At 37.9% G+C, this 26,333-nt stretch overlaps 1 protein-coding gene across 2 annotated transcripts in view; it reads right to left on the bottom strand.

The window, feature by feature from the left end:
- The window catches only part of tmem108 (transmembrane protein 108), a 333,338-nt gene that overhangs the window by 34,039 nt on the left and 272,966 nt on the right, over positions 1-26,333 (bottom strand). For both annotated transcript variants that reach the window (XM_028804027.2, XM_028804025.2), the window contains 2 exons: positions 19,017-20,114; positions 5,996-6,150 (listed from right to left, as the gene is read on the bottom strand). In XM_028804027.2, coding sequence (XP_028659860.1) covers positions 5,996-6,150; positions 19,017-20,114 — 1,253 coding nt within the window. The remainder of the gene's footprint in view (positions 1-5,995; positions 6,151-19,016; positions 20,115-26,333) is intronic.

Raw genomic sequence — 26,333 nt, 5'->3', positions numbered from 1 at the left:
AATATTAACTTGAATTTGGTGTCTTCTAGAATTGATTCCCAAATGGACTTTTATAATTTATCCACTCCCATAGAACTGGTCTCATATTATAACACTTGTCTTAATGGTATTCATAATTCTCTTGCTCCGCTAAAAACCAGATCTGTTTCTTTTTCTTTTTCTGCCCCTGGTTTACGCCTGAACTTCGGCTTCTGAAAGCTAAGGGCAGGCAACTTGAAAGGTTGTATAAAAAATCCGGACTCTTTGTCCACAAAGAGATGTATAAAAATCATCTACTCTATTACAAGGATTGTATAGCCCAAACCAAATCTAATTATTACACTCAGTTAATTACTTGTAATACAGGTAACACCAAGTCTTTGTTTTCTTTACTTAATAATGTTACACAACCACCAGACTCTTTACCATCTCACCTTTACTCAACTGCTTTCTGTAATTCTCTTATGTCTTTTTTCAATGAGAAAATCCAAAGGATACATCAGCACCTTGGTCCAGATCCTCTCTGTATTCCTTCTGAACTACACTCGTCTATTCACTCTTTCTCTTCTTTCCAGCTTCCCACTTCCTCTGAAATCTCAGATCTCATCTGCAAATCCAAGTCATCTACTTGTCAGCTGGACCCCCTGCCTACAGTTCTGGTTAAAGCCTGCCTCCCCTCTCTAGTCCCTCTAATTTCTGCCATCATTCACTCTTCTCTTACTACTGGTAATATTCACTCATCTTTTAAAACTGCTGCTATAACCCCAATACTAAAAAAACCTGGTGCTGATCCTACTAATTTCAATAATTTTTGCCCCATTTCTAACTTGCCCTTTATCTCCAAAATTCTTGAAAAAATAGTAGCTATCCAACTTCACACCCACTTATCTCACAATAATCTATATGAAAAGTTCCAGTCTGGTTTTTGCCCTCTTCATAGTACAGAAACGGTACTTCTTAAAATTACCAATGACCTCCTTATGGCTGCTGACTCTGGTCTAATCACTGTTCTCATCCTCCTTGATCTGAGTGCGGCCTTTGATACTATTTGTCATACCACTCTCCTTAATATATTATCTTTGATTGGCATTACTCACATTCCACTTGATTGGTTTAGCCCTACCTCTCAGGCTGCACTCAGTTCATACAGCTTAAAACCTTCACATCCCAACCCACCGCTGTTACTTCTGGAGTGCCCCAGGGCTCTGTCCTGGGGCCTCTTCTTTTTATTATTTACCTTCTTCCCCTTGGCAATATTTTTCGCAAATATAACATTAATTTTCACTGTTATGCTGATGACACCCAGCTCTACCTTCCTAGTAAACCCACCTCCTCTTTTCCACTACCCTCGCTTATTGACTGCATTTCTGAAGTTAAATCCTGGTTTTCTTCGAATTTTCTTAAATTAAACAGTGACAAAACTGAGGTTCTCCTCATTGGTTCAAAATCATCATTATCCAAAACCAATAATCTTTCTCTTATTATTGATAACTCTGTTGTTTCCCCATCATCTCAGGTCAAGAATCTGGGTGTCATCCTTGACAGTACTCTATCTTTCCAATGTCACATTAATAACATCACCCGGTCTGCTTACTTCCACCTACGTAATATTAATCGCATTCGTCCCTCCCTTACTCCTCATACCACTGCCATTCTTGTTCATAGTCTTGTCACTTCTTGGCTGGACTACTGCAATTCACTCCTCTTTGGTCTCCCTAATAAATTTCTTCATAAGCTTCAGTTAGTCCAGAATTCTGCAGCACGTATCATCACTCGAACCCCATCTATTCACCATATTACTCCTGTCTTGCAGCAGCTTCATTGGCTCCCGATCAAGTTTCGTACTGATTTTAAGATTCTGCTATTAACATTTAAGGCCATCCATAACCTCGCCCCTCCATATCTGTCTGACCTTCTTCATGTTGCCATTCCATCCCTTAACCTTAGATCCTCTTCCTCCACCCATCTGACCATCCCACCTGCCTGTCTAACCACCATAGGGAGCGGAGCATTCAGCCGTTCTGCTCCCAAGCTCTGGAATTCATTACCTGCGGAGCTCCGAAACATCAAATCATATTCATCCTTCAAATGTAAACTTAAAACACATCTGTTTAAAATGGCGTTTTCTTTTTCCTTCTGATTACAGTGGTTTTGTTTGGTTTTAATTTTTAGATTTTCTGATGTTTTAAGTTGTTTATAATTGTGTCTTTTATTTATTTATTTATTTATTGTTTGTTTGTTCTGTGTCCTTGAGTTCTCTGAAAGGCACTTTGTATAAATAAAATGTATTATTATTACATTAAATAAATGATTGTTTGCTTTTATCAAGTGATGGCTGTCCAAAATCTCTTTAAGAAAACAGCTGTAAAGTGGCTTGTGTTCATGTGGTCAATAAAAAAATATGAGCTAGACATGTGTTGTTTAGAATAAAATATAAATACATCAGCTTAAAGTCTTTTACTTAAACAAACGTTATTTAAAGGTGCCACATATGGTTTAGTGTTTTTATTTGAAAAATGACAACTTACATACCTCAAAACCTATACCTGCAGATGACACAACAATGTAGCAATGGAAAAATAAAAGTATTGAACTAAAGAGGCTAAAAATAAAACATAAATGTAGATGTATCCAGTTTTATTTACATTGATCCATAAGCATAGTCAAAATGGAGTCTGCTGGTCTTTCCTTTAAAGAGTCTTATTAAATAAGGCAGAATGAACTTGTGAAGTTAATGTGAGGACAGTAATAATTACAACGTGTCCTGCCATGAACCCTGCCTATACCATTTTTCTTGAATAAAGGCCCACCGGAATTTAATAAATACTGAAAGATACTTCAGGATTAGGATTTATGATATGATTTTGGTCGTAAATGAAATGTCTTATAGAAAGTCTGGCTTCTCAGCTTGTCTGCTTGATATTTGGAATGTGGCAGATCATTTATTTTAAAAAGCGTTTCAGGTGCAGTGGGTAGATCTTTGCAGCCTGCTCCTAAAATGTTTTTGAGTTTGCCAAGATAGTACTTGAAGGTTAAGAACATTATCACTGCTTTAAATGCCCAATTTAAATTTGTAAATGATTTTTGATTTTTATATATTGTATAGTTCACACTTTGCCTTGTTTAACCTCAGCAGGACACTGTTCATTACACTATGATTCCTGTAATAGTCCAGGAGCAGAATAAACGATGCTGATGCTTGAAGTAAAGCTGTTGCATTACTCACATTGTTATCATTAACTTATGAGTTAGATTAATGTGGTTAAGGCTTGTTTAGACCAGAGCCTATTGTGGCAGGATGAGGCTAAAGGGAGGAAGCAACCCTAAATAATGCACCAGTCCATCTCAATTTACTCTCTCTCAGACATATATTCTCTTGCACAGGGACAATTCAGAAGCATCATTCAAGAAAGCATAAATAATTTATGTTTGGAATAACCACAGCATCACATATCATAGTACAACATTCTCAAATTCATTTAATTCAGTTTAAGGTAATGGGGGCCCAGAGCCAATCCTGGCAGAAATGGGACTTGCACACATATCTACAGAAGGCAAATCTGGATTTGCAAAACAATGTAACACAGATGTGTGTGATATAATGGAGGTAAAAAAAAGAGTGCCTGGAGAAAAATCACACACAGACCTGGGGAGAATAACCAGACTCCATATTGACAGCGACTGGATTTGAACCTAGGACTCTAGAATGGTGAGGCAGGTGAGAAAAATGAAACTTTTACAGTTTTTTCTGTGCCTTGAAAAGTGCCTAAACGTGAGAGAAACTTATTTCAGAATGCCTGAATTGTTATTCAGTAATTTGGAATAAAGGACACTTGGACTAAGTTAATGTAATCCTAAGGGAGGACTAGAGGAAATTGCAGGGGAAACCATACTCAGAATGTTTTTACTGCAACCAACACTAGAAAAGGAAAATGAATGAATGAATGAAATGGTCGAAATTTTTGAAATATCCACACATACTCTTCAAAGCTATGATGCTCCTCAATAAGACAGATGGTGCTCAGAGGTTACAATTATTCAATTCATACAGTTTATGGAGGCAGGTAATTTCCAGATGTTTTTTTAAATGTTTCAGTTAAGAAATGCCCCTTTATCTGGATCCCATTGTAAGGAGCATTGTAAACAACACGTGCAGAACAAATCTGAGATTTACCAATAAGTACAGTTCCATAGATCAGTTAGTGAGTCATGCAGGTCACTCTGATACGTTCTACCAACTACCCATACGGTATGTTGTGGCTCAGTCCCTCAGAATCAATGATTACATTTTCCTTCAGGAGGTCCTTGCCAAAGCTGGTACACAGCATGTACAATAATCTGACCCCTTCAAACACTATTTGCCATCTTATGTCGTAACTAAAGCAAAGCAGATCAGCAGTGAAAGACACTTGCATTCTACCAAAGGGTATGTGTGACCTTGAATGTATTCACAAGTCCAAGTTTTGTTTTGCCAAGAATCAATTTACTTAATTTGTGACACCGTGTGAACTGGAATTGACTCATGATGATAATGTAAACAGAAGAAATAAAAGTATCAAAGACATGATTGAGGAGATTATATAGTCACTTCCAAGATTAGAAAGCATGGGACCACAATCTCTATATATAAAATGCTAAGGGACATCTGTCTGCCGCACAAAAGGTCACTAAGCATTGGGCCTTGATCTTGGTCTTAATTAAGAGCTTATGACATGTAATAACATGACCCACAAATGGGATACCTCGACCAAATAATTGGGCTTCACATTTTTCTCTCACTTATCGTGGCTGACAGGAAAACAACAGCAATATGGACACATCTGGGCAGGAAAATAACTGTGGCAACATGTACTGACAGTGAAGCAACTTGCAAAAGCTAATTACGTGATAGAAAGAAGAAGAATGACAGTCCTGACTTCCACTGCGTGCAAACTGCTGGTACTTGAAAACAAATGGGGCTGAATCTGCTAAGAATGAAGCAAACTACAGAAGCCGGTTATGTGATCGGAAGAAGAAGATTGACAGCTCTACACTCTGTGAAATTATGGAGGTTTGCATCTTTCTTCCCGGAAACTACATAGGCAAAATTATCAAGAAGATGACATGGCTGCTAAATGTGAAGCAAGCTACAGAAGCCGATTACATGACAGGAAGAAGAAGAATGAGAGCCCCAGAATCTGCTGCCTGTCAAGTATATGTAGCACAGCAACCTGCTGTTACTCAAGCACTATTGGAGCTGGTACCTTAATTTTGGGAGGACTGGATGTCCACATGTTTTCTAGTTGTTATAATATTGATATCATTTTAATCTATAGTCTTTGACATAAGCATGCTAGGTCTACACTGAGACACAGTTTTACAGGATAGGACAGCAAACTGCAGGTGACTAGAATTTATTGTAGATGGTGGTTAAAATGTGCTATGACCAAATAGTGAGACCATTGAAAAAAAACTTTTGAATTAAAATACAGAAAAGTATATGTAAGCAGCACTGGGCACAATCACAGCATCTGGCTAAGAATCCATGCCATTATTAATTAAGAAACTCTTCATTTGAAAGCACCAATGAAAATTTGTTTTGACATGGTAGTCTTTAAGAGTGGCAACGCAAAGGCCAAGGTTCCACAGGCTAAGGTCTACTTAACTTTGGATTTCTTGATTCATTTTCATCAAAAGATCTCTGTACTTCAATAGTTCTCTCGGCTTTGGAAGATCAAGCTTAAAATTGACTTTAAACTTTCATTTCATTTGATTAAAGTTAATTTAACTGTAATTCTTTATGTTGGATATAAAGAATAGTGAAAGCACACTGCTACAATATTTCATGTAATGGGGAGCTCTACAATATGAGGAAAGTTAGTAGTACACAGATTGAAATCAAATTGGGTAATCTTGTTCTCTTCTGAGGTAGCTGGCTTCAAATGTATTGCAGTTGTAAAGATAACAATATTGGGAAATATCCTAATCTTTTTATGTATTTCCCATTATACTCCATAAAGAATTATTAGGACTATACCTCTACTGCTTCCAGAGACTGGATTTCCCTGGGGAGGTCAACAGCATGTCTGTTGAAGTAGTCCATTGTGATGGTATTGTTCCAGTAACTCAGGTTATTCTCTGGATTTGATGTCTTCTTCTTTTTTCGCATGCAGCACACAGTTAACAAGACAGCTATGGAGGAAAAAAGAAAAGACTTCAACAGATCAAGACAAAAGGCACAGAATGACCAAGTAAAATATTTTGTGATGGTGAATAGCAATTTGAGGAGTCCTAGTCAACATTTAACTTCATCTTGTCTATAAGTGATTTAGTGTCAGTATAGCCTGAGGGAACTCAACAATTAAGTCAATATAAGTCAATAATTATCCACTTATATATATATGCACATATTAAGAAAATAATTAAACTACAAGATACAGTAAATCAAAAACCTTACTACAAAAATAAAAACATAAAAAGCAAGAAGGAGTTGCAACACTTCATATTTATGAAGAACAGCAACTTACATTAGCCATTATTATTATTAAAACAAAAGGGACTTCATCTAAAGACTGGAGATGCATTCATTTTGCTAACAATTAGTTTTTCTTTGCTGGCGTGTGCTGATAATGGCCAAGGTTCCTGCAGCGGTGAGTGGCATCTTTCTTCATACGTTGTTGAACAGAAGAATCATTCTGCCTGCTCACAAGTGTTAGTCAGCATGTAATTTATTGACAATCAATTGGTGAATTTTGTAACAAAAAACTCACCTGAAAATATAAAAAGCTGACACTATGGTGACTCATATTATAGCTCAGCAATGGAAGGACAAAGTCATTCCAGGACCATGACTCCTGTGCCCCAGCATAGAACACACAATAATGTTTATAGAAGTATATGAAATGTATCCTTTGATTAGTGACATATTTTCCTTGACATTATATCGACACTAATAAAGACCCTATAAACCTTTAGTACTATAGGCAGATTTATCAGTTTTTATACAGTATGTCTGCATAAGCTAAACAGCAGATTTCCAGGGGATTCCTCGACATAACTGAAAATAGGGATATTTTATAGACTTGGGGAGATTTCATCATACATTTTGAAAGAGTGATACATGATTGTCATAGATCACATAGTATATCTTACTAGTAAACACTTGGATTGTTCAAAATGCTTTCATTTTTAAGAACTCTTTAAAGTTAATTTTGTTACAAGACATCTCAAATCACATTTGTCCACAAGTCCTTTTGCTATTATTAGATTATGGCTGCATTCATACCTTCTTGAAATATTAACAGATTAATAACACTTTCCATTCAGTATTTGAAAATACTTGTAAAAACAGCCTTTGTTGTTTAGCTTTCAAGATACCTTAGATTAAACAATAAGACATTTGCAATTACTTACATGTATGGACTCCAGAATTACCCTTTTGTTTCTAGTATGCATGTTATAGAAAAAAACAGTTTACTGGTATGCTAAAAATGAGCACATTTAAACATAAAATACAAAACAAGCATTCAAATGGAAGCAGAAAATATGTTTTTCTGATGATGGACTCAAGTCTTAAAGGTAATTCCTTTGTGTATGGACTTGTGTGTGAATTACATGAAATAAGTGAGGCTGCCCTTTTAATAGCACTGCCCAGAGTGCTGTGTGGTTCAACCCAAATGTTGAGTCGTTGCATACTAGAAGACAGGACACGACAAAGCCATGTCTTAAACTGTGTTTGCTTGGCAGAGGCAGCATTGGGAGCAGCGAGTGAGCAAGTGAGCAAGAAATAAACTGTACTATTATTGTTTCAAGAGAGGAAAAGAGGTGTGCCAGTGTGCACAACTAGTCAGAAATATATTTATTTGTTAAAAAATACGTTTCAGTCTGAAATGTACTGTAAATTCAAATATTTACATTATACTGATGTCTACTGAAACAATCAGAATTTTTAATTATATCGCTATATAGATAGTAGCCATACTGCCAACTCCTCCAAATGTGCTCTGTAGATATCTTGAGTAGAGGTGTAAGTATAGAACACTGCTCTCTGTAGTTTGCTGTTTTAACACTGGACATGTGTGGTTAGGGTGTTTTCACGTTCTATCATACCTGTTAATGTAAGATTAGGTACCATTACCCAAATTTATTTTAAAGAACATAAATAATTAGGTTAATTATTAATATTGTATCTTTTTCTAGACATATATATGGGATTGTGCTACTGCCACGTGACTGATCAAAGACTAGATGAACAGTAACACCTTTAAGTTTACATGAGCATACTGTATATCTGAAGCATTCATGTTGCACCATCTGTTTAGCACTGTGTAACCTGAAGAATTAGAATTTAAAAAATGGAAAAGACATTGCTATTTCAATAATATTTGTTAATTTTCTCTACAGTTTTATCTTTGCTTTGAAATTTTCTTCGCTCTTTCACTGAGCAGAATTTATAATAACAGGCATTCAATCCTCTCCCTTTTTATTGCAGTACAGGGTGAACATGGGCTAAATAAATACAGAATTAAGTATTATAAATGTAACTTTGGGGAGGCCTCCTTGTGGGATTATAACAGAAATGAGTGCAGATTAATGGGGTTATTCATAATTGGACAGATTAGAACTTCAAAATGAGATATATCTGTGTTCACATACCACTGCATCCCATCAGCAGCTGAGTGGCTTCATTTAATAGAAAAAAAAATTTGTCGATCACACAAAGAACAAAGCTAGTGTGTTAAAAGTAGTGTTTTAAAAAACTGATTTGAGGTGGCTGTTAAAAATACTATGCAGTCTTCCAGAGGTGTTTTTGATGATTTTTGCATAGTCAGACCAAGATGTGAAAGTTAGCAATAGTTAAAATGAAAGGGCGTCTGCCTTTAATTATACTGGATGAGTGCAATATGCAAAGTGATTTGGTATGGATTTGTTACATATACATTTTAATTTAGGTGCATTGTAATAAAGCATTAAATATTATTGTGTAATAATAATTGTGTTTGTAGCTATTGCTTCTTCATTACACTGAGATATTCAAGAAGTATGATGGTCATATTAATTTGTGCATGCACAGAGCATAGTTAAAATATTGTACAATGTATGTATTTTCCTTTGCTTGCTGTAAACACGGATGATGTCTTCACTTAATGGATAGGTTATAAGAAATGACATGTCCTGCTTATTGGTTAAGATTATTTCTATCTCCTTTTAAAATATTGATTCTGTGCATTGGCAGATGATTAACAATCCCAGTACTGCATATCATTAAAATTTAGCTGGCAATTTCTGATATACACAAAATATCCAAGGCCACTGTAAATCTTAACTGTTAAAAGGAGACCCAAAATGTATGACTCAGAAATAGCTGAACCTTGGATCACCAAGGTGCATTAAACTGAACGAAGCTTTGTATTAATGCTGCAACAAGTTCGTTGACAGGGTTGTACTTATTCTCCAGCAAGTTCACTAGTATTGTGCCATTATCCTTTTTCAAAACTGAATGTAATTTTCTTTAGAACAGACAGAGGTGAACACCAATAAATAAATGGCTCCTCTGTAGGGATTATAACACTCTACAATATCAGATTATTGGGACTCAATTGCTGTTTTAAAATTCCATACATATCAAAGGCACATCAAAGAGGTATAATACAAATCTGTGGCTAGAATTATTGATGATAACACAAGCTTAGTAAATGCCTTAGAACAATGAGCTAATTCAGAATCTTCAGTATGGACTTAGAAAATGGCAAACAAGAGGGCTCCTGTAAATTAACCTCTGAATGAGAGAAAATGAAAGTCTGCACTCACTGTGCCACTCCATGAACCGACTTTAATATCCAGGATGTGCAATATTAGCACAACTATCACAAAGATGACTCTTTTTTATCAGGGCTCATCTAATTCAGACAAGACTTATGCAGGCCTAGACACAATGTGAATTTCCACCAATGATCTCTGAAGTGCTTGGCCACACTTGTATTTCAAAACAAATCATCCTTCACTGGTTAGCTTTCTGAAAGGGATTACCGGGCCGCCTTAACTGCTCCACCCAGTCAAAGGATACATTATCTGTTAACGTAAAGAGCTGATAAAACTTTTAAGTATTCATCATGCAAAGCCATTATTTAATGTAATTAAAAACAGAAAAGAATATGTCGCTTAATCAAACCAACATGAATTATTCAAAGCTCTTTATTAATACAATATGGGTATTTTGTTTTTCATTTTATATAAAATATGAATGCTTACGAGTTTAATAATGTATTGTGGAATTACTTTCTCTTATTACAGTAGCCTCAGTTTAGTAGTCAGTAAAACAAACTTAAAATACTGAAAGAAGCTAAAAAGAGTTTCAAAATATAGTGAAGGACATGTATTAAAAAATTGAAAACAGCCTTATAACCAAGCAAACGTCTCATGTATGCAGGATTGTTGTCTAAAATCTCTCCCTTGGGTTCATAAACTATAATCCACATAGTTCGCCACAACACAGATCTCTTTTAAATGGTCTATTTTGGGCAATGCTGACATTAACAAAGTGTTCTTTTAAGGAGATTTTTGCTTGAGCTCCTCTCAGCTTGACTGTCCTATGCGTTTAGTACTATTAGAAATCATAACCAAAGCTAATTGCTAAAGATGCTGAGCCCAGCTCAAGTAAAGCAGCATAGGAGTATAATAAAATCCCTTTATATATTACTGAACCACTGTGTCTTTATAACATAAATGAATTTCACTCGATAATGTTATGGTAAAAAGGTTCAAATAAAAAACGAGGAAACTTTAATAATACAAAGTTACAAATAGTCAATGTATAAAAAACAAGTGAAGTACAAGCAGCCAAAGGTTCTAAATTTAACAGACATGGCAAAAATTATTTGCTCATACAGTATATGACTTAAGGTTTCCTCTTAGCAGCAGCCATGTTTCCATAGGAAATCTTGAAAAGACAATGAGAATCTAGCAATATCAATTTCACTTTAACTTGCACAAAACAAAGTATTAAAAGATGCTTTACAACACACAAAAGATGCAAAACCGCAAGAAAACAAACGTTCAACACAAATTTGTTTAAATACACAAAAATTATTCTATGAAATGTAATTAAATAAATTAGAGTAGATTGACAAGAAGCATTATAACAGCCAGCATGACTGTAGGAATGGAATAAAAATTGGACAGGAACTGCATTTTGGAAATTGCAGGCAGGTTGTGTTACGGACTAATTCAAATAACCTCTGCCCTCATCTCATCTGTATTACACCTTGTAGTGAGGCTGTAATGGAGAGTGCCTGCTGTGAAACCCTTGCAGTCAGAACAGCAATTGGTCACTGAAAATGACAGAGTTCTTCTTTAGCTCAACTGGCTAAGGCGATTTTACTCTGTACTCTGAATCCAGCAGCCTGAGTTTGCCTCCAGTAGCTCCGAGTGAGGCCATGCAACTGAGAGGGATGCTGCACAAGAAAATTATTTATACCTCTTCCTCTATAACCGCTGTCTCTGTTTTCTTTCTTGTGTGTGTCTTTACTTTTATAACATTCTGAAATGATCTTTTAATATTTTTGATTTGGATGAAAAGCCTTCAACCATCCATCCATCCATCCATTTTCCAACCCGGTGAATCTGAACACAGGGTCACGGGGGTCTGCTGGAGCCAATCCCAGCCAACACAGGGCACAAGGCAGGAACCAATCCTGGGCAGGGTGCCAACCCACCGCAGGACACACACAAACACACCCACACATCAAGCACACACTAGGGCCAATTTAGAATCAACAATCCACCTAACCTGCATGTCTTTGGACTGTGGGAGGAAACCGGAGCACCCGGAGGAAACCCACACTGACACAGGGAGAACATGCAAACTCCACACAGGGAGGACCTGGGAAGCGAACCCAGGTCCCCAGGTCTCCCAAATGCGAGGCAGCAGTGCTACCCACTGCGCCACAGTGCCACCCACCTTCAACCATCTTCTGATGTAAATTATAAAAATTATAAAAAAGACCCCAGTGTCTTTAAGATAACCTTTATATTATATCTCAATTTTTCTGTATTCCTTGTAACACTCAAAAGTGGCCCTGACTATTACTACTTCCTCAAACTGGTGACTCTGGAGATGTTCTATCCTCTGCCATCCTTCTTTCTTTCTGCATACTGTACATGTCAGTAAACATTCAAAATGGCACCCTTTTTAAAATCAGCATGCCGTTTATTTTGTGGAAATATTAACTGATGAGATGATTCTTCATGCAGTATGTCTGGTGGCTAGCGTAGTTGGGTAAGTATAAATCATTCTCTAGTACAGCCATCTTGATATGAATTATGCCAAAGAAGCCAATCACCATTAAATTATTTTGAGTTCTTGAAAATTGTAAACATTTTTGTTACGCTGTTATGAGTGGTACAGTAGTTAGCACTGCTTCTGCACATATCCAAAATCCTAGAATCAAATTCTGGCCATTGCAATATCTGCTTGGAGTTTGCGTGTGTCTGTGTGTGTTCTCCTTGGGGTACTTATGGTTTCCTAACATATCCATATGTCAGGCATGTTAAGCTAATTGATGACAGTAAATTGGCCCAATATGAATGCATCTGGGTGTGTTTGTGTGCATAAACGTGCAATAAAAATGACACCCCAGGACTGCTTCCTGCCTTATTCTTAGTGATTCCAGGATAAACTCTGGATATCGATGACTGTTAACTAGATTAACTGGATTTGAAAATGGATGGATATTTTCACCTTGCATAATGTTCATTGTTTTTTGCTTTCCAGTGTTATTTCCCATCTTAAAGCTAATACCACAGGGAAAGGCCATGGAACCCCTACGACACAGAATAGGATGAATTAGGTTTGATAATAAATAACTGGATGGATATTTTTGAATTTTAAAGTTTTGATTTCTTGCCACATTATGCCCAATTGTTCCCGGGATAGGCACATGTTCTGGGCAACTCTCAACTGGATAAATGTGTTTAACGTTGGATTTAGTGACAATGTGCAATGGATTCTAATGAAATTATATTGAGCTACTACATAAATTTACTTTAAAATTTTAATTTAATTTAAAGTTTAACAGTGACTTACTTTAATTTTTAATAGTCATGTTTGTTCAATATTTCTTCAAGATGTTGCTTTGTTGAATACATGAACCAAAAAAACTTTCTTATTTATGAAATAATAAAAATGAAAGAAAACAGTGTTGGAAGTCAACAATTACTACTGAAACTCAGTCTGCCTTTACAGCTGCTTTGTAAATTGCTCTACAGCTTAGCAGTAGAATCAAACTATTGTTCACGTTAAACCAAAATCTTTCAAGAATGTTTAATTCTGATTCTATTATGCGTCTGTGATATTCAGTAATTTATCAAAAAGGCTGCATTCAGCTTTGTAACCTCTAAACTCAAAAATCCTTATTCACCAAATATGTTGCTGTAAGATCAAAAATGCTATAATTTAGCTAAATCAGACATAAAATATGGATTTACATTAATATTATTAACAAAGCACTGTTTACTTGTGGGTGGCACAATATTGTACCATGGTTACTATGTTTGTATGGTCTTCCCATGTCCCAATTTTTTTTTCTGAAGGTTTATGGTGGGGCTATTCAAATACAAATTCAGAAGTGTAACTGAGCCAGACATTTTCAGTGGCTGGTAAGTAGCAGGTAACAACAAATGTTAAACCAACACAAATAAATATAGTGAAAAGTGAATAATGTTTATTCATTGTTTTCCTTTTAAATTTGGTAACGTCAGGCACATCAAAAAGTGCATAAAAAACAATTAAAAAGCTGTAACTGAACAGAATCTAAGGTAGTAGCAATACTTTGTTTCTACTTTTGAAATAAACATTGTCACACACGTGCACATGGGAGGCAGCTAAAGGGCTCAAAAGAAGGTAATTCCCAGTCGGACCAGGAGATGGCAGAGTGCACTGACCCTTTCTCTTTTTTCCCTGCAGACCAAATGCAGGAAATTCTGCCTGGGCCTTTAACGTCACTTCTGATTCCACCCCAGAAGAAATCACTTCTGGTTCCACCCCTGAAGACGTCGCTTCCTCCTTATGATTTTAAAACCCACCCTGACAGTACCAAACCTCAGTTCTGTTTTGGACTCTTGTCTGTAAAGATCACCATTTCACAACCTCTTTTTTCAATTTTGCAGCCATTTCCAAGTATATGGGAGGCTGCGCCAGCGATCTACTCACTACTCAAAGTGCTTTGCAAGCTTCACGCAGGGAGGACTTGGGTCGCAAACCTATGATCTCCTTATTGCAAGGCAGCGCCGCTATCATTACACCACCTGTGTAGAAGAACTGTACTGCATAATTTTGTGCTTGATAGTTTAAAATTACAAACACAGAATTTCCGAAATCATAGAATATTAACCACAGGTTAATAACGAGTTCTACATTCTACAAAAAAGTTGTTACGTAGTCCCGCAAAACAATCAGGGCTTAATTTGATTGAAGAAAATTGCAAACTTTTTGCATGCTTTCGTGAAATGAAGACTTTCTACTTCATTCTTTAATTTGAGTGTCAATGGCAATCGTCGTCCTCATGACGGCCATGAATCTACAGGATCGAAGTGTAAGAGTGGGGGGCCAACCAACCATATGAAGAGAAGTGTGGAGACAGTACTCATCAGTAATGAGGCTCACATTGGAGTAACAATTAGCTTAATTTGCAAAACCCCACATTCACACTCACTTGATGAAATTGGAATACAATTAAGATTCAACACGCAACAGATTATAGAATCTTTTAATATGTAGTCAATGACACAACCAACTGTTGTGGCCGTGGTGCATACTACCACAAAAAAAAGTCACCATCATAGACAACTACCACCACTTACAAACACATAACAACACGCTGCATTGTGTGTCGAATATTGGTAGGCTATGTGGAGTGCTGCATTCATGGTCAGTACTACTGTAGGAATTTATGTAGGAATTTCTGAAGGCTGGCGAAATGTGTTTTTCTTGGTTTTACTCTTCTTTTCCTGGCCACTTGGAGGCTGATTCTGCCATTTGAATTCAGGCCAATTCCACAGTGTCCTGCCACACTTCAAAAATCTATACATGAGGTTACTTGTGCCTATTTTCCACTAACTCTAGGAACAATTGATGGTGTAATGGGTAGTGCTGCTGCCTCACGTATCCAAAATCATTGGTCCAAATCCTACACCTGGACATTGTCTATGTGGAATTTGCATGTTTTAGTTGTGTTTTCAGAGTTTTTTTTCCAGATAATCTAGTGTTGTTCCCACTACCCCAAAGATGTGTAGGCTAGGATAGCTGGCAATTTCAAACTGGCCCATGTTTTGGTATGTGCATGAGTTTACCCTGCAATGGAATGGACTGTCCACAGCTGTCCAGGGCTGTTTTATGCCTTACACTCAGTGCCACCTGTCCATTACCACAGAAGACTCCCTCAGCTCTAAACTCATAGTCCCTTCCAGTTCATTGAACGTGTTTGTAGTGTGGTGAGTTTCTGTAGTGTTTTCTCTGTGCTTTTGTGAGATGAAGGCATGGTCACACTGTGTACTCCCCCTAGATGAGTAAGTGATGTCGCAGCCCAGTATGATGTAGCTGATTTTCCCTCGCCTATGTCAGATTCCTCCATGGAGTTGTTGGATGGGATATGGGGAACTGAAGCCCCACCCAGGGAGGTCACACCAAATCTTCTTATCGATTTGCACTTTCAATTCTGCCAACTTCTGGAGTCTGTTAAAATTTCCAAAGAATTCAGTTATCTAAGTGAACATTCAAAGGTCCGCACACTACATGCCACAGAGACTGCATATTATAATAAATGATGATCTGTTGTACCAAGTAGAATAAGGTGAGGGCTGGATGATGCTGCTAGTGCTGAAAGCCTATTGGCAGCAGGTGTACGAGCTAACACACTCCTACCTCATAGGAGCTATTTTGTGATCTGATAAAAACCCAGAAAGAATAAAATTAAAATTATATTGCCTGGGAATAAACGAGGAGGTTCCACACTTTTGCAATTCTAGTCCAGACAATCAACTGCGGCAGATTCCCCAGAGGGAACCATGCTCATCTGGTTCCTTTGCCCTTATTTGATGTGTTTTTGAGCTGATTGGTGTTGACACAGTTGGACCATTCGAACTCTCAGCCCAAGAACATAAATATATTCTAGTCAACATATATTTTGCTACACTACTTGGAGGTGATTCCATTGAAACAAGCCAATTTAAAAAACATTGCACAGGAACTAGGGAGGGTCACTGCACATATCGGCATCTCTAAAGAAATTCTTACAGACTAAGGGAGGTTGCTGAATTACTCAGGATTTAAAATCTCAGGATATAATTTTCAAAGTAATGATTTAGTCAAGCAGTTTAATCAAATGCTAAAACAGATGTTAAAAAATATTAAAGTGGGAAAGGATTAGGATCAGCTCCTCCCCCTCATCCTATTTGTGTACTTCACCCTTTAATTACTATATAAATGACAACCCTGTGGTATTGTGGACATTGTAAAAAAAGCTGGGAAACTGAAGCCCTCCCTTCCACTAATATACTGGAGTATATTGCTCAAAAACTTGATAGATTTGAAAAAACAGGCCCTACCTAAAGGACCATATGAAGCATGCGCAGGCAGCTTAAGACCTCCTGTACAACCGAGGGATGACACTCCATGAGTTGAATACTGGGGATTGTGTCATGGTTGTGTCATGGTTTTGGTCCACACATCCCATTATGAATAATTACAGTAGCTCATTGACAGGGACCCTTTGAAATCAAAGACAGAAAAGGCTTGGTGCATTATTTGGTGAAACAGCCTAATCATCAACCAGACAAAAGGACATATCAAATCAATTTATTGAAGCCATGGAAGGAAAGGGAACTTGAGTCGACACCAATTTAAAATTACATTTTGGTAGCGACTTGACAGCAAAATAACATCAGGAGCTGAAAACAGCCATTCTCTTGGTTAAAAATGTATTGGATGAGACAGCAGGGCAGACTATGTTGATTGTGCGTAACATTATATTTGACCCAGGGTTGGTAGTCAAAGAACACCAGTATCGACTCCAGGAGGCAAAGAGAGCTAAAGTGAAGCTTGAAATTAAATGCATACTGGACCTAGGTGTCATAATGGAAAGTTTTAATCTGTGGTCCAGCCCTATCATGTTAGTACCAATGCCAGATGGTAGACAGTGCTTTGCAATGGCTTCCACTGGCTTAACCAGGTCTACTAATTTGATGCCTATCCAATGCCTTCCTAACTACGCTGGACATGACAAAAGGATAATTAAAGGAAAAGACCAAGGTTAGCTCCCCCAGCAGATATTGGCAGTACCATGTCCTTCCAATTGTTTTTTTTAAGGGACTCTGGCCACCTTCCAGCAAGTGAATGATAAAATCCTACAACCCCACAATATCTATATTGCCATCTACTACGGTGACTTCATCATCTATTGTGGCATGTGGAAGGAACACATGCTGCATGCTGTGGCCAACCTTTGGGCGCTATTTGTGAATTTAATAAAGTATTTAGGCTACATGATGGCTTAGAGACTGCCATCTTTAACTAGCCCTGCCCACAAACCAGTAGCAGGTTCAGGTTTTCTTGGGTTTTTCAGGGTATTACAGCTGGTTTATTTTGGAGAATGCTATGTCCTTGACCGATTTGACCAAAAAAATGCTCACCATATTTGACCAAAAATATAGTGGTATGAGGGAAAAAAGACTAAGGCTGTCAGGTCCTGACTTCAGCACCTGTTTTGATTTTTCCTGATTTCTTCTAACTTTTTAAACTCCAGACAAACACTTTGGACACTGGCCTGGGTGTCATACCAAGCTAAAGCATTGACAATGCCAACCACACCGTGATGCACCTTAGCCAGATACTATTGAAATAGGAGATGAGGTATGTGGCAGTAGAAAGACTTGGTGGTGATTAAATGAGCAATACAGCAGCTAAGGTACCACCTTCTGGACCCTGAATTTACCCTGGTCACTGGCCATGCCTGCTTGCACTGGATGGTCACACAGAAGGAGTCAAATATGTATGTCACTAGATGGTTCTTGGACCTTCAGCCATATAAATTTAAGGTCGAACATTGTTGAGGGTCCCATGCTGATGCTCTGTCTTGTTTCCACAACCTCTCAGTTCGGGTCTAGGTTTGGAGACCATGTCACACACACAGAATAGGGGACATCTTCCAGCCTTATTCGCTATTGCCATACCTTTCTGAACTGGGGGTTTGCTCTGTTGTTCATATCTTCTACCCTTCTGCACTCAGAAGGGAAGTTCAAAGGCAAGAATAACTGTGATGACGTCACATTCGCTTCCATCAACAAACCCACCTCTTCCTGCCAGGAGCATATTTAAGAACACCAACACCGGGAGGAGTTGCTCGCTCTACGACTCCAGTCTGAAGAACATGTCATTTTTCAACACTGACTGACGTTTTTTTCGTTGATCTTGTTTATTTGGCCAATTTATCTGCCAATTACAGAGGGTTCAGCACCTGGAGCACCAACTTTTATTCTTTGTCTTATTTTACGTATTTAAATTGACTATGTGTTGGCTGCTGTAATGTTGTGATTTGCACTTGGGGTCCACTATTTATCCACATTAAAATTGTTCTGACAAGTAAGGTTTTAGATAGGGTGTAAATGTGGGAAGAGTGGCTATTGTGGCGAGTGCGGGTGTGAGGATGTTTTATTTAGGTTGCTCTGTTCCCTTCTTTATTATGTCTTGATAAAAGTTTAATTAACAACTGACAACAAGATTATATAAAGTGATGATCAGATGCTCTATCAGCTATATCATGAAATGCACACTAAATTAGTCTTATTTTTGCTAGTATTCCTTCCCTTGCTGAGCCTGTACAATTTGACAACTGATCAAATCCTGCATTGATAAAAAATACATCAAACGTTCATTCATTTGCCATTTGCCATTTTTTTTAATTAACTGTAACGAAAGTGACTTTGAAGTGGGCCTGTTGTCTTATATATCTGCTATCTGTATATCTGTTTATTACACTTTAGATTAAAAAAAAAAGTTTACTTACAACAAGATGAAACTGGCACACTGATTGCTAAAATAATCCAAACAATGTCCACTTTGCTTAGGCATATGGTGGCTCTCTGATGAGGCTTGTCCACTTCAGTCACATGGGAAAGATTGCCAGGATGACCTGACCCCTTAGCTCCAGGAGGCACTAATCTGTTCAAGAAGTTCCCAGTCACAGTGGAAGGAGATTGGGTAGTTGAAGAACCAATCCATGGCTCAATGCCATCTGCTTTACTCAGCTCCACTGTCTGATTTAATGTCAGATCTTTTTGATGTACCATCTCCAATGTATTGACAGAAAAATTACCGCTCTCTTTTGTGGGCTGCAGACTCCAGTGTAAACTGTGGACCTGTGTTCCTGCAGGTGAAGCCAATAAAAATGAATCACTGGATGCCAAACCAACGAAAGAACTGCTCTCAATTAAATTGTAGTTGTCCACAGGATAATTTATTGATCCCGATACTGTCTGAAGAACCACCAAGGAGATAGTTTTGGAGATATCAAGTACAGGGGTCTCTTGCTCTGTACTTTTAAGGCCATAGAGGATTGCAATGGGAACTGAATTAGTCAAGTGTTTAAGTGATTCAGAAATATCTGAATTAGTCATAGACACTGAAGAAGGCTGCAATTCAGTGGTAAAATAAGGCAGTGCTGGCCCTGCTGTTGTGTCCATCAAAAGTGGTCTCATGCTTTCAGCCAGATGCATTTGTTCATTGTTTAAAGGAGCAATGGTAAAGGGACTGTGTGAGTCCACTGACAGGTTGTTAAGTTCCGTAATTTTCAGATTGTAAGGATCTGTCACATTTTTGTCGGGGGTTGCATTTTCCCAAGTTACAGGCAATGTGTTAACAGATGTTGGCACAATAATGCCAGATGAAGGGATATAACTTATGTGCTTCCCTAGATGTTCTTGCAAATGGCCTTCGTTTAGAAAAGACTCTTGCAGATCTGTTAATGCAGAATGACTTCCTGATGTGCCCAATACGGTCGAAGAGACAGTAAGGTCTTTTCTAGAGTCCAGAACTGTCTGACTAGAAGAAAGCTCCCGTGTAGTAGAAACAAACTCTTTCGTCTGTGCCAGGATCAAGACAACACCTACAAAAGTTAAAAAAAGGTGTTATATTAATAATCATTCATTCCCATAAACACAAAACAGATTATTAAATTAATCTGTTAAAAACCTCACTACTTACAGGGTGCATTATCTGACCAGAAGGAAGCCATCAAAGACAAATCCATCCATTCTATTATAAGAAACTTTACACGTGATAAAATTTAAAAAGTTTGAAAAATATAACAGAAAAGAGGAAAGTAAGTATATTGGAAAACAATCTTAAACTATGCGTATTGTTCATTAGAGCTAATAGAAGTGAATGACAAAAAGTTAATCAGAAATAGGGAATTGTGAAAATAAGTCCTTGAGAATGAAAGACCTAGTTATGCTAAATAAAAAAAACATACAAAACAATAGCTACAGTGTACATAGTAGGTTTCACCTTGGAGTGAGCCATAATTACTGCCTTTGCCTGACAGCTTAAAAGTCTCCTGTTCAAATAAATCAAAGCATGGACAATGCCCGTATTTACTTTGCATATTCTATTCAAGTCTAAATGGGCTTTTTGCTGGGTACCCAAGTTTTCATACATTTCTATGACATGTGTGTTAGGTTAACTGGGGACCCTCAGTTGGTCCAGCGTAAGTGCAGGCGTGTGCATAGGTGACCCATGTTGTATACTGGGAACATATCCAGGGTGGGTTTCTAGCTTATGTCCACTGTCACTGGAATATGCAGCAATTCCCTGCAACCCTGAACTTGTTAGAAAATGTGTAGCATGTAGGTTTCTCCTTTCTCTTAATAATGCCATTATTTATAATATTTTTTTCCTTGTGTTTTGAATGCCTATGTATTTCTGAGTTTGAAATGTTGAGGTCTGATGAATGTCAAATCTGAGAGGTATACTGATGTCCCCTGTCCTAAGCATGATACATTTTACAGTGTAAGTAAGAACTTTAATATGAAGTGACAGTCTCAGTTTAAACTATAACTGTAAAAAGTTCATCTTCCTCATTTGTTACAAACATGGTTTATTTTGTTGAGAACGTATGTGAAATAAGTTTGAAAGACATTTCATCTTGCATTTACAAATGAGTAAACCTGCCTTGCATACCAGCTTGGACTGAATGTTACAAATCTTAATGGAGTTCTTTAGGGTGCAGTATGGCAAATCCACCTTCTCACTTGAATGTGTCCAAGTGAATTTGCAGTCTGATTTTTGTTTCTGTAAAATATATTATTAATGTTCAATAGATATTGGTGGCCCACTGTAAGTTCGAATGTAATTCAAGAATAATGGAAGATTTCAAAAAATGGGAGAAGATAAACTATATAATGAGTCTACTTCGACCGTACAGAGAGAGAGAAAGCCATGAAATAGTTGGAACTAAATGAAGTAGGTCGTCAAAGTTACATTTGCTTATTTTTTCCATGATTTGTTTTCTGTACTTTTAATCATTTTTCTTTCATTCTTGGAAACCTCCTAAAAACTATCAAAAGTTTTTAATTTGGTACTTAAAAGTGCTATTGTGGCTAACCCATTAATTCTTGGAACATATATACACATATTGCAAGGTCGCATGGTGTGATATTTCTGTAGAAGAAGCCACACATTTGGAAGGACAAGGGCAGTCCCAGACATCACGTCATCATATGGAGGCTAACTCTTTGCTCAATTAAATAATACATTTTGAATGTACCATCACAAGGCTTGTAAAAGCGGTAAGAAGATTTCAGTACTGTATTGTGACATGCTGGTAGCCTGGTAAGGAGGTGCCAAGGTAAATGAGTTCAGGAAACAAGAGGACAACAGCGCATGGATTTGGGATGGTCCAAATATCACTGCATATGATTTGTACAGTAAAAAGAGGACCCAGGATTCTGGTGGATAATTCAACTTCTATTAGAGAACTGTGAATTTCCCATAAGTACAATGTGCGTAATCCATGATGCGCGGAAACAAATGTTATTAGGTGTCATGTTTCCTCAGTTTATAAAATGTGGCATAAGTAATTACACTGGGGTGACTAAATCAGTAGTGGGGTTAGCAGGGATAGGCCTGAGATTAGGAGAATTTCTTTATCAGATGGCAGCACAGGGCATTCCATGAAGGATAGAAATGTCCTGAGCCGCAAGGGTGTTTGCCACTTGCCACTAAGTGTTGAATCTCAGGAGTGTAGGAAAGCATAGGATGGCCATGGAGGAAACTCTTTGGGAAAAACTACAGGAGCTCAGTATGGGGACACCCCTTCGCCATAGACTATTTGATATTAGAGATGTTTGGGCAGTGGCTTAACAGTGTGGCGTGGTAAGAGCTGACAGTCTGAGATGACCAGAAGTAGGGAGTTTTGAGAGGTGACTGGGACTGGAGAGTGACTTGTATTTGCATCACTTTGAGTTAGACAGTGGTTAGGCTAAGGGCTGTCTGTTAAGATTTTCTTTACTTATTGCATTGGTGTTCAAATCATTTATTCCTCCCTTGTACTATTATGTAATTAATTTCACAAAGAGCTTGTTTTTGGTAATCTTTGTCCTGGTCCATCCTGGCACACAAAATTGTTCTCCCTTACAGTAGCAATGAACAAAATGAATGATGCAAAAAAAAAAAAACATAAATAAATATAAAAAGTGCATCCAACAGATATCAGGAATACTTTGGTGGTATAGATGACAATTCTAAACAGCCAATTTAGAAAACAGCCATACAAATCAAGAATAGCTACAGCATGAAGCTAGAAGTCAGAGTACTGTGCAGTAATAATAGTAACTGTAATTAAAAGATTTATAGATTGGATGCAGTATAAAACTACAAAGTGATGATACAGGATAAATGGATAACTACTGTAGGGGTATAGCTTTCAAGATCAGTTGACTGACATGCTTAAGGTTGTAATCATAATCAAAATAGCATATATTAATGTTAAAAGAGGAATCAATTTGCATATAATTCAACAGGGATCAACATTTTGATTTTTTATTTAAGAGACACAATAAGATCACAAAGACACAACTTGATTACTTCAGTTTTGCATTGTATTTTCTCATGGGTACATGGATTTCCTTGTATATTCCTAAAATGTTCTTATTAGCATAAATGGCAGCACTCAGTTTGTCCAGAATGAGTCAGTGTGGGCAAATGTGTCTATGGTGATCATGCACATATGCACATATTTAATACTTATGCACCAAATTTCTGCTCCAATGTGCCTTTTGTAACTGCACAGTACTGATACCGAAAAAAAGTAAATAAGCCTCTAATTTTTACCCAAGAAATACTATGTGACATAGTGATAATGGGATACCAAATCTTCCTAATTCTACTATGTGTACGATGAAACTAACCACTGTTACTTTTCTTTTTTGGTATTATGAATACATACAGTGTATTATTATCCATCCATTTTCTAACTTGTTTATCCAGTTGGGGTTCAAGGATGGTTACTGCCTTTATGGGCAGCAGTTGGCACAAGGCAGCGCCCAATCCTGGGTGGGGTGCCAGTCTAGAGCAGGAAACAGTCACAGAGACCCCCACACTCACCCATACATTGCCAGTTTTGAGTCACCAAATACCCTAACACACATCTCTTCATGTGAATATATTATTCCTTGCATTTGTTGCTACTGTTTATCTCTGATTAGGAGAAAAAAGGTGGAAAGATCTCTTGAGCTCATTCCTTACTATATCTGACAATAATCTGGTTACAGGAAGTGGTTTTATCTATTGCACCTCATTTTTTGCTGATATAAAATCATAGATTTTATTTACACAAGTTTGATTACTGTCCTAAAAAGAATTATAGTATTATACTGCATAACACTACCAATGATACAGTCATATGAAAAAGTTTGGGAACCCCTCTCAGCCTGCATAATAATTTACTCTACTTTCAACAAAAAAGATAACAGTGGTATGTCTTTCATTTCCTAGGAACATCTGAGTACTGGGGTGTTTTCTGAACAAAGATTTTTAGTGAAGTAGTATTTAGTTGTATGAAATGAAATCAAAAGTGAAAAACTGGCTGTGCAAAAATTTGGGTCCCCTTGTAATTTTGCCAATTTGAATGCATGTAACTGGTCAATAATGATTACAGTAATCCCTCGCTATATCGTGATTAGCCTTTCACGGCTTCACTCTATCGCGGATTTTATATGTAAGCATATTTAAATATATATCGTGGATTTTTTGCTGGTTCGCGGATTTCTGCGGACAATGGGTCTTTTAATTTCTGGTACATGCTTCCTCAGTTGGTTTGCCCAGTTGATTTCATACAAGGGACGCTATTGGCAGATGGCTGAGAAGCTACCCAACTTACTTTTCTCTCTCTCTCTCTTGCTCTGACATTCTCTGCTCCTGACGGAGGGGGTGTGAGCAGGGGGGCTGTTCGCACACCTAGACGATACGGACGCTCGTTTAAAAATGCTGAAAGATTACCTTCACGTTGCTCCCTTCTGTGCAGCTGCTTCGTGAAGCGACATGCTGCACGGTGCTTCGCATACTTAAAAGCTCGAAGGACACATATTGATTTTTGATTGTTTGTTTTTATCTGTCTCTCTCTCTCTCTCTGACATTCTCTGCTCCTGATGGAGGGGGTGTGAGCTTGTGCCTTCATTGCAACTGCTTTGTGCTGCGGTGCTTCGTATACTTAAAAGCCAAACAGCCCTATTGATTTGTTTGCTTTTCTCTCTCTCTCTGACATTCTCTGCTCCTGACACGCACTCCTTTGAAGAGGAAGAAATGTTTGCATTCTTTTAATTGTGAGACGGAACTGTCATCTCTGTCTTGTCATGGAGCACAGTTTAAACTTTTGAAAAAGAGACAAATGTTTGTTTGCAGTGTTTGAATAAAGTTCCTGTCTCTCTACAACTTCCTGTGTTTCTGTGCAAATCTGTGACCCAAGCATGACAATGTAAAAATAACCATATAAACATATGGAATGCAACCCCCACAATCGAGGAGGGATTACAGTAATCCCTCCTCCATCGCGGGGGTTGCGTTCCAGAGCCACCTGCGAAATAGGAAAATCCGCGAAGTAGAAACCATATGTTTATATGGTTATTTTTAGAATGTCATGCTTGGGTCACAGATTTGCGCAGAAACACAGGAGGTTGTAGAGAGACAGGAACGTTATTCAAACACTGCAAACAAACATTTGTCTCTTTTTCAAAAGTTTAAACTGTGCTCCATGACAAGACAGAGATGACAGTTCTGTCTCACAATTAAAAGAATGCAAACATATCTTCCTTTTCAAAGGAGTGCGCGTCAGGAGAGAGAGAACAAAGCAAGAAGTCAAAAAAAAAATCAATAGGGCTTTTTGGCTTTTAAGTATGCGAAGCACCGCCGGTACAAAGCTGTTGAAGGCGGCAGCTCACACCCCCTCTGTCAGGAGCAGGAAGAGAGAGAGAGAGAGACACAGAAAAACAAAGTCAAAAATCAATACGTGCCCTTTGAGCTTTTAAGTATGCGAAGCACCGTGCAGCATGTCCTTCAGGAAGCAGCTGCACACAGCCCCCCTGCTCACACCCCCCTACGTCAGCGCAAGAGAGAGAGAGAGAGAGAGAAAGTAAGCCGGGTAGCTTCTCAGCCATCTGCCAATAGCGTCCCTTGTATGAAATCAACTGGGCAAACCAACTGAGGAAGCATGTACCAGAAATTAAAAGACCCATTGTCCGCAGAAACCCGCGAAGCAGCGAAAAATCCGCGATATATATTTAAATATGCTTACATATAAAATCCGCGATGGAGTGAAGCCGCGAAAGGCGAAGCACGATATAGCGAGGGATCACTGTACTGTACTTGCAACACCAAATTGGTTGGATTAGCTCGTTAAGTCTTGAACTTCATATACAGTTGTGTCCAATCATGAGAAAAGATATTTAAGGTGGTCAATTACAAGTTGTGCTTCCCTTTGACTCTCCTCTGAAGAGTGACAGCATGGGATCCTCAAAGCAACACTCAAAAGATCTGAAAACAAAGATTGTTCAATATCATCGTTTAGGGGAAGGCTACAAAAAGCTGTCTCAGAGGTTTAAACTGTCAGTTTCAACTGCAAGGAATGTAATCAGGAAATGGAAGGCCACAGGCACAGTTGCTGTTAAACCCAGTAGGTCTGGCAGGCCAAGAAAAATACAGGAGTGGCGTATGCACAGGATTGTGAGAATGGTTACAGACAACCCATAGATCACCTCCAAAGACCTGCAAGAACATTTTGCTGCAGATGGTGTATCTGTACATCGTTCTACAATTCAGCGCAATTTGCACA

Source organism: Erpetoichthys calabaricus, chromosome 6 (assembly GCF_900747795.2).
Source record: "Erpetoichthys calabaricus chromosome 6, fErpCal1.3, whole genome shotgun sequence".
Classification (NCBI taxonomy): Eukaryota; Metazoa; Chordata; class Cladistia; order Polypteriformes; family Polypteridae; genus Erpetoichthys; species Erpetoichthys calabaricus.
The sequence above is the reverse complement of the archived record's forward strand: the minus strand, read 5'-3'. Positions and strand labels throughout refer to the sequence as shown.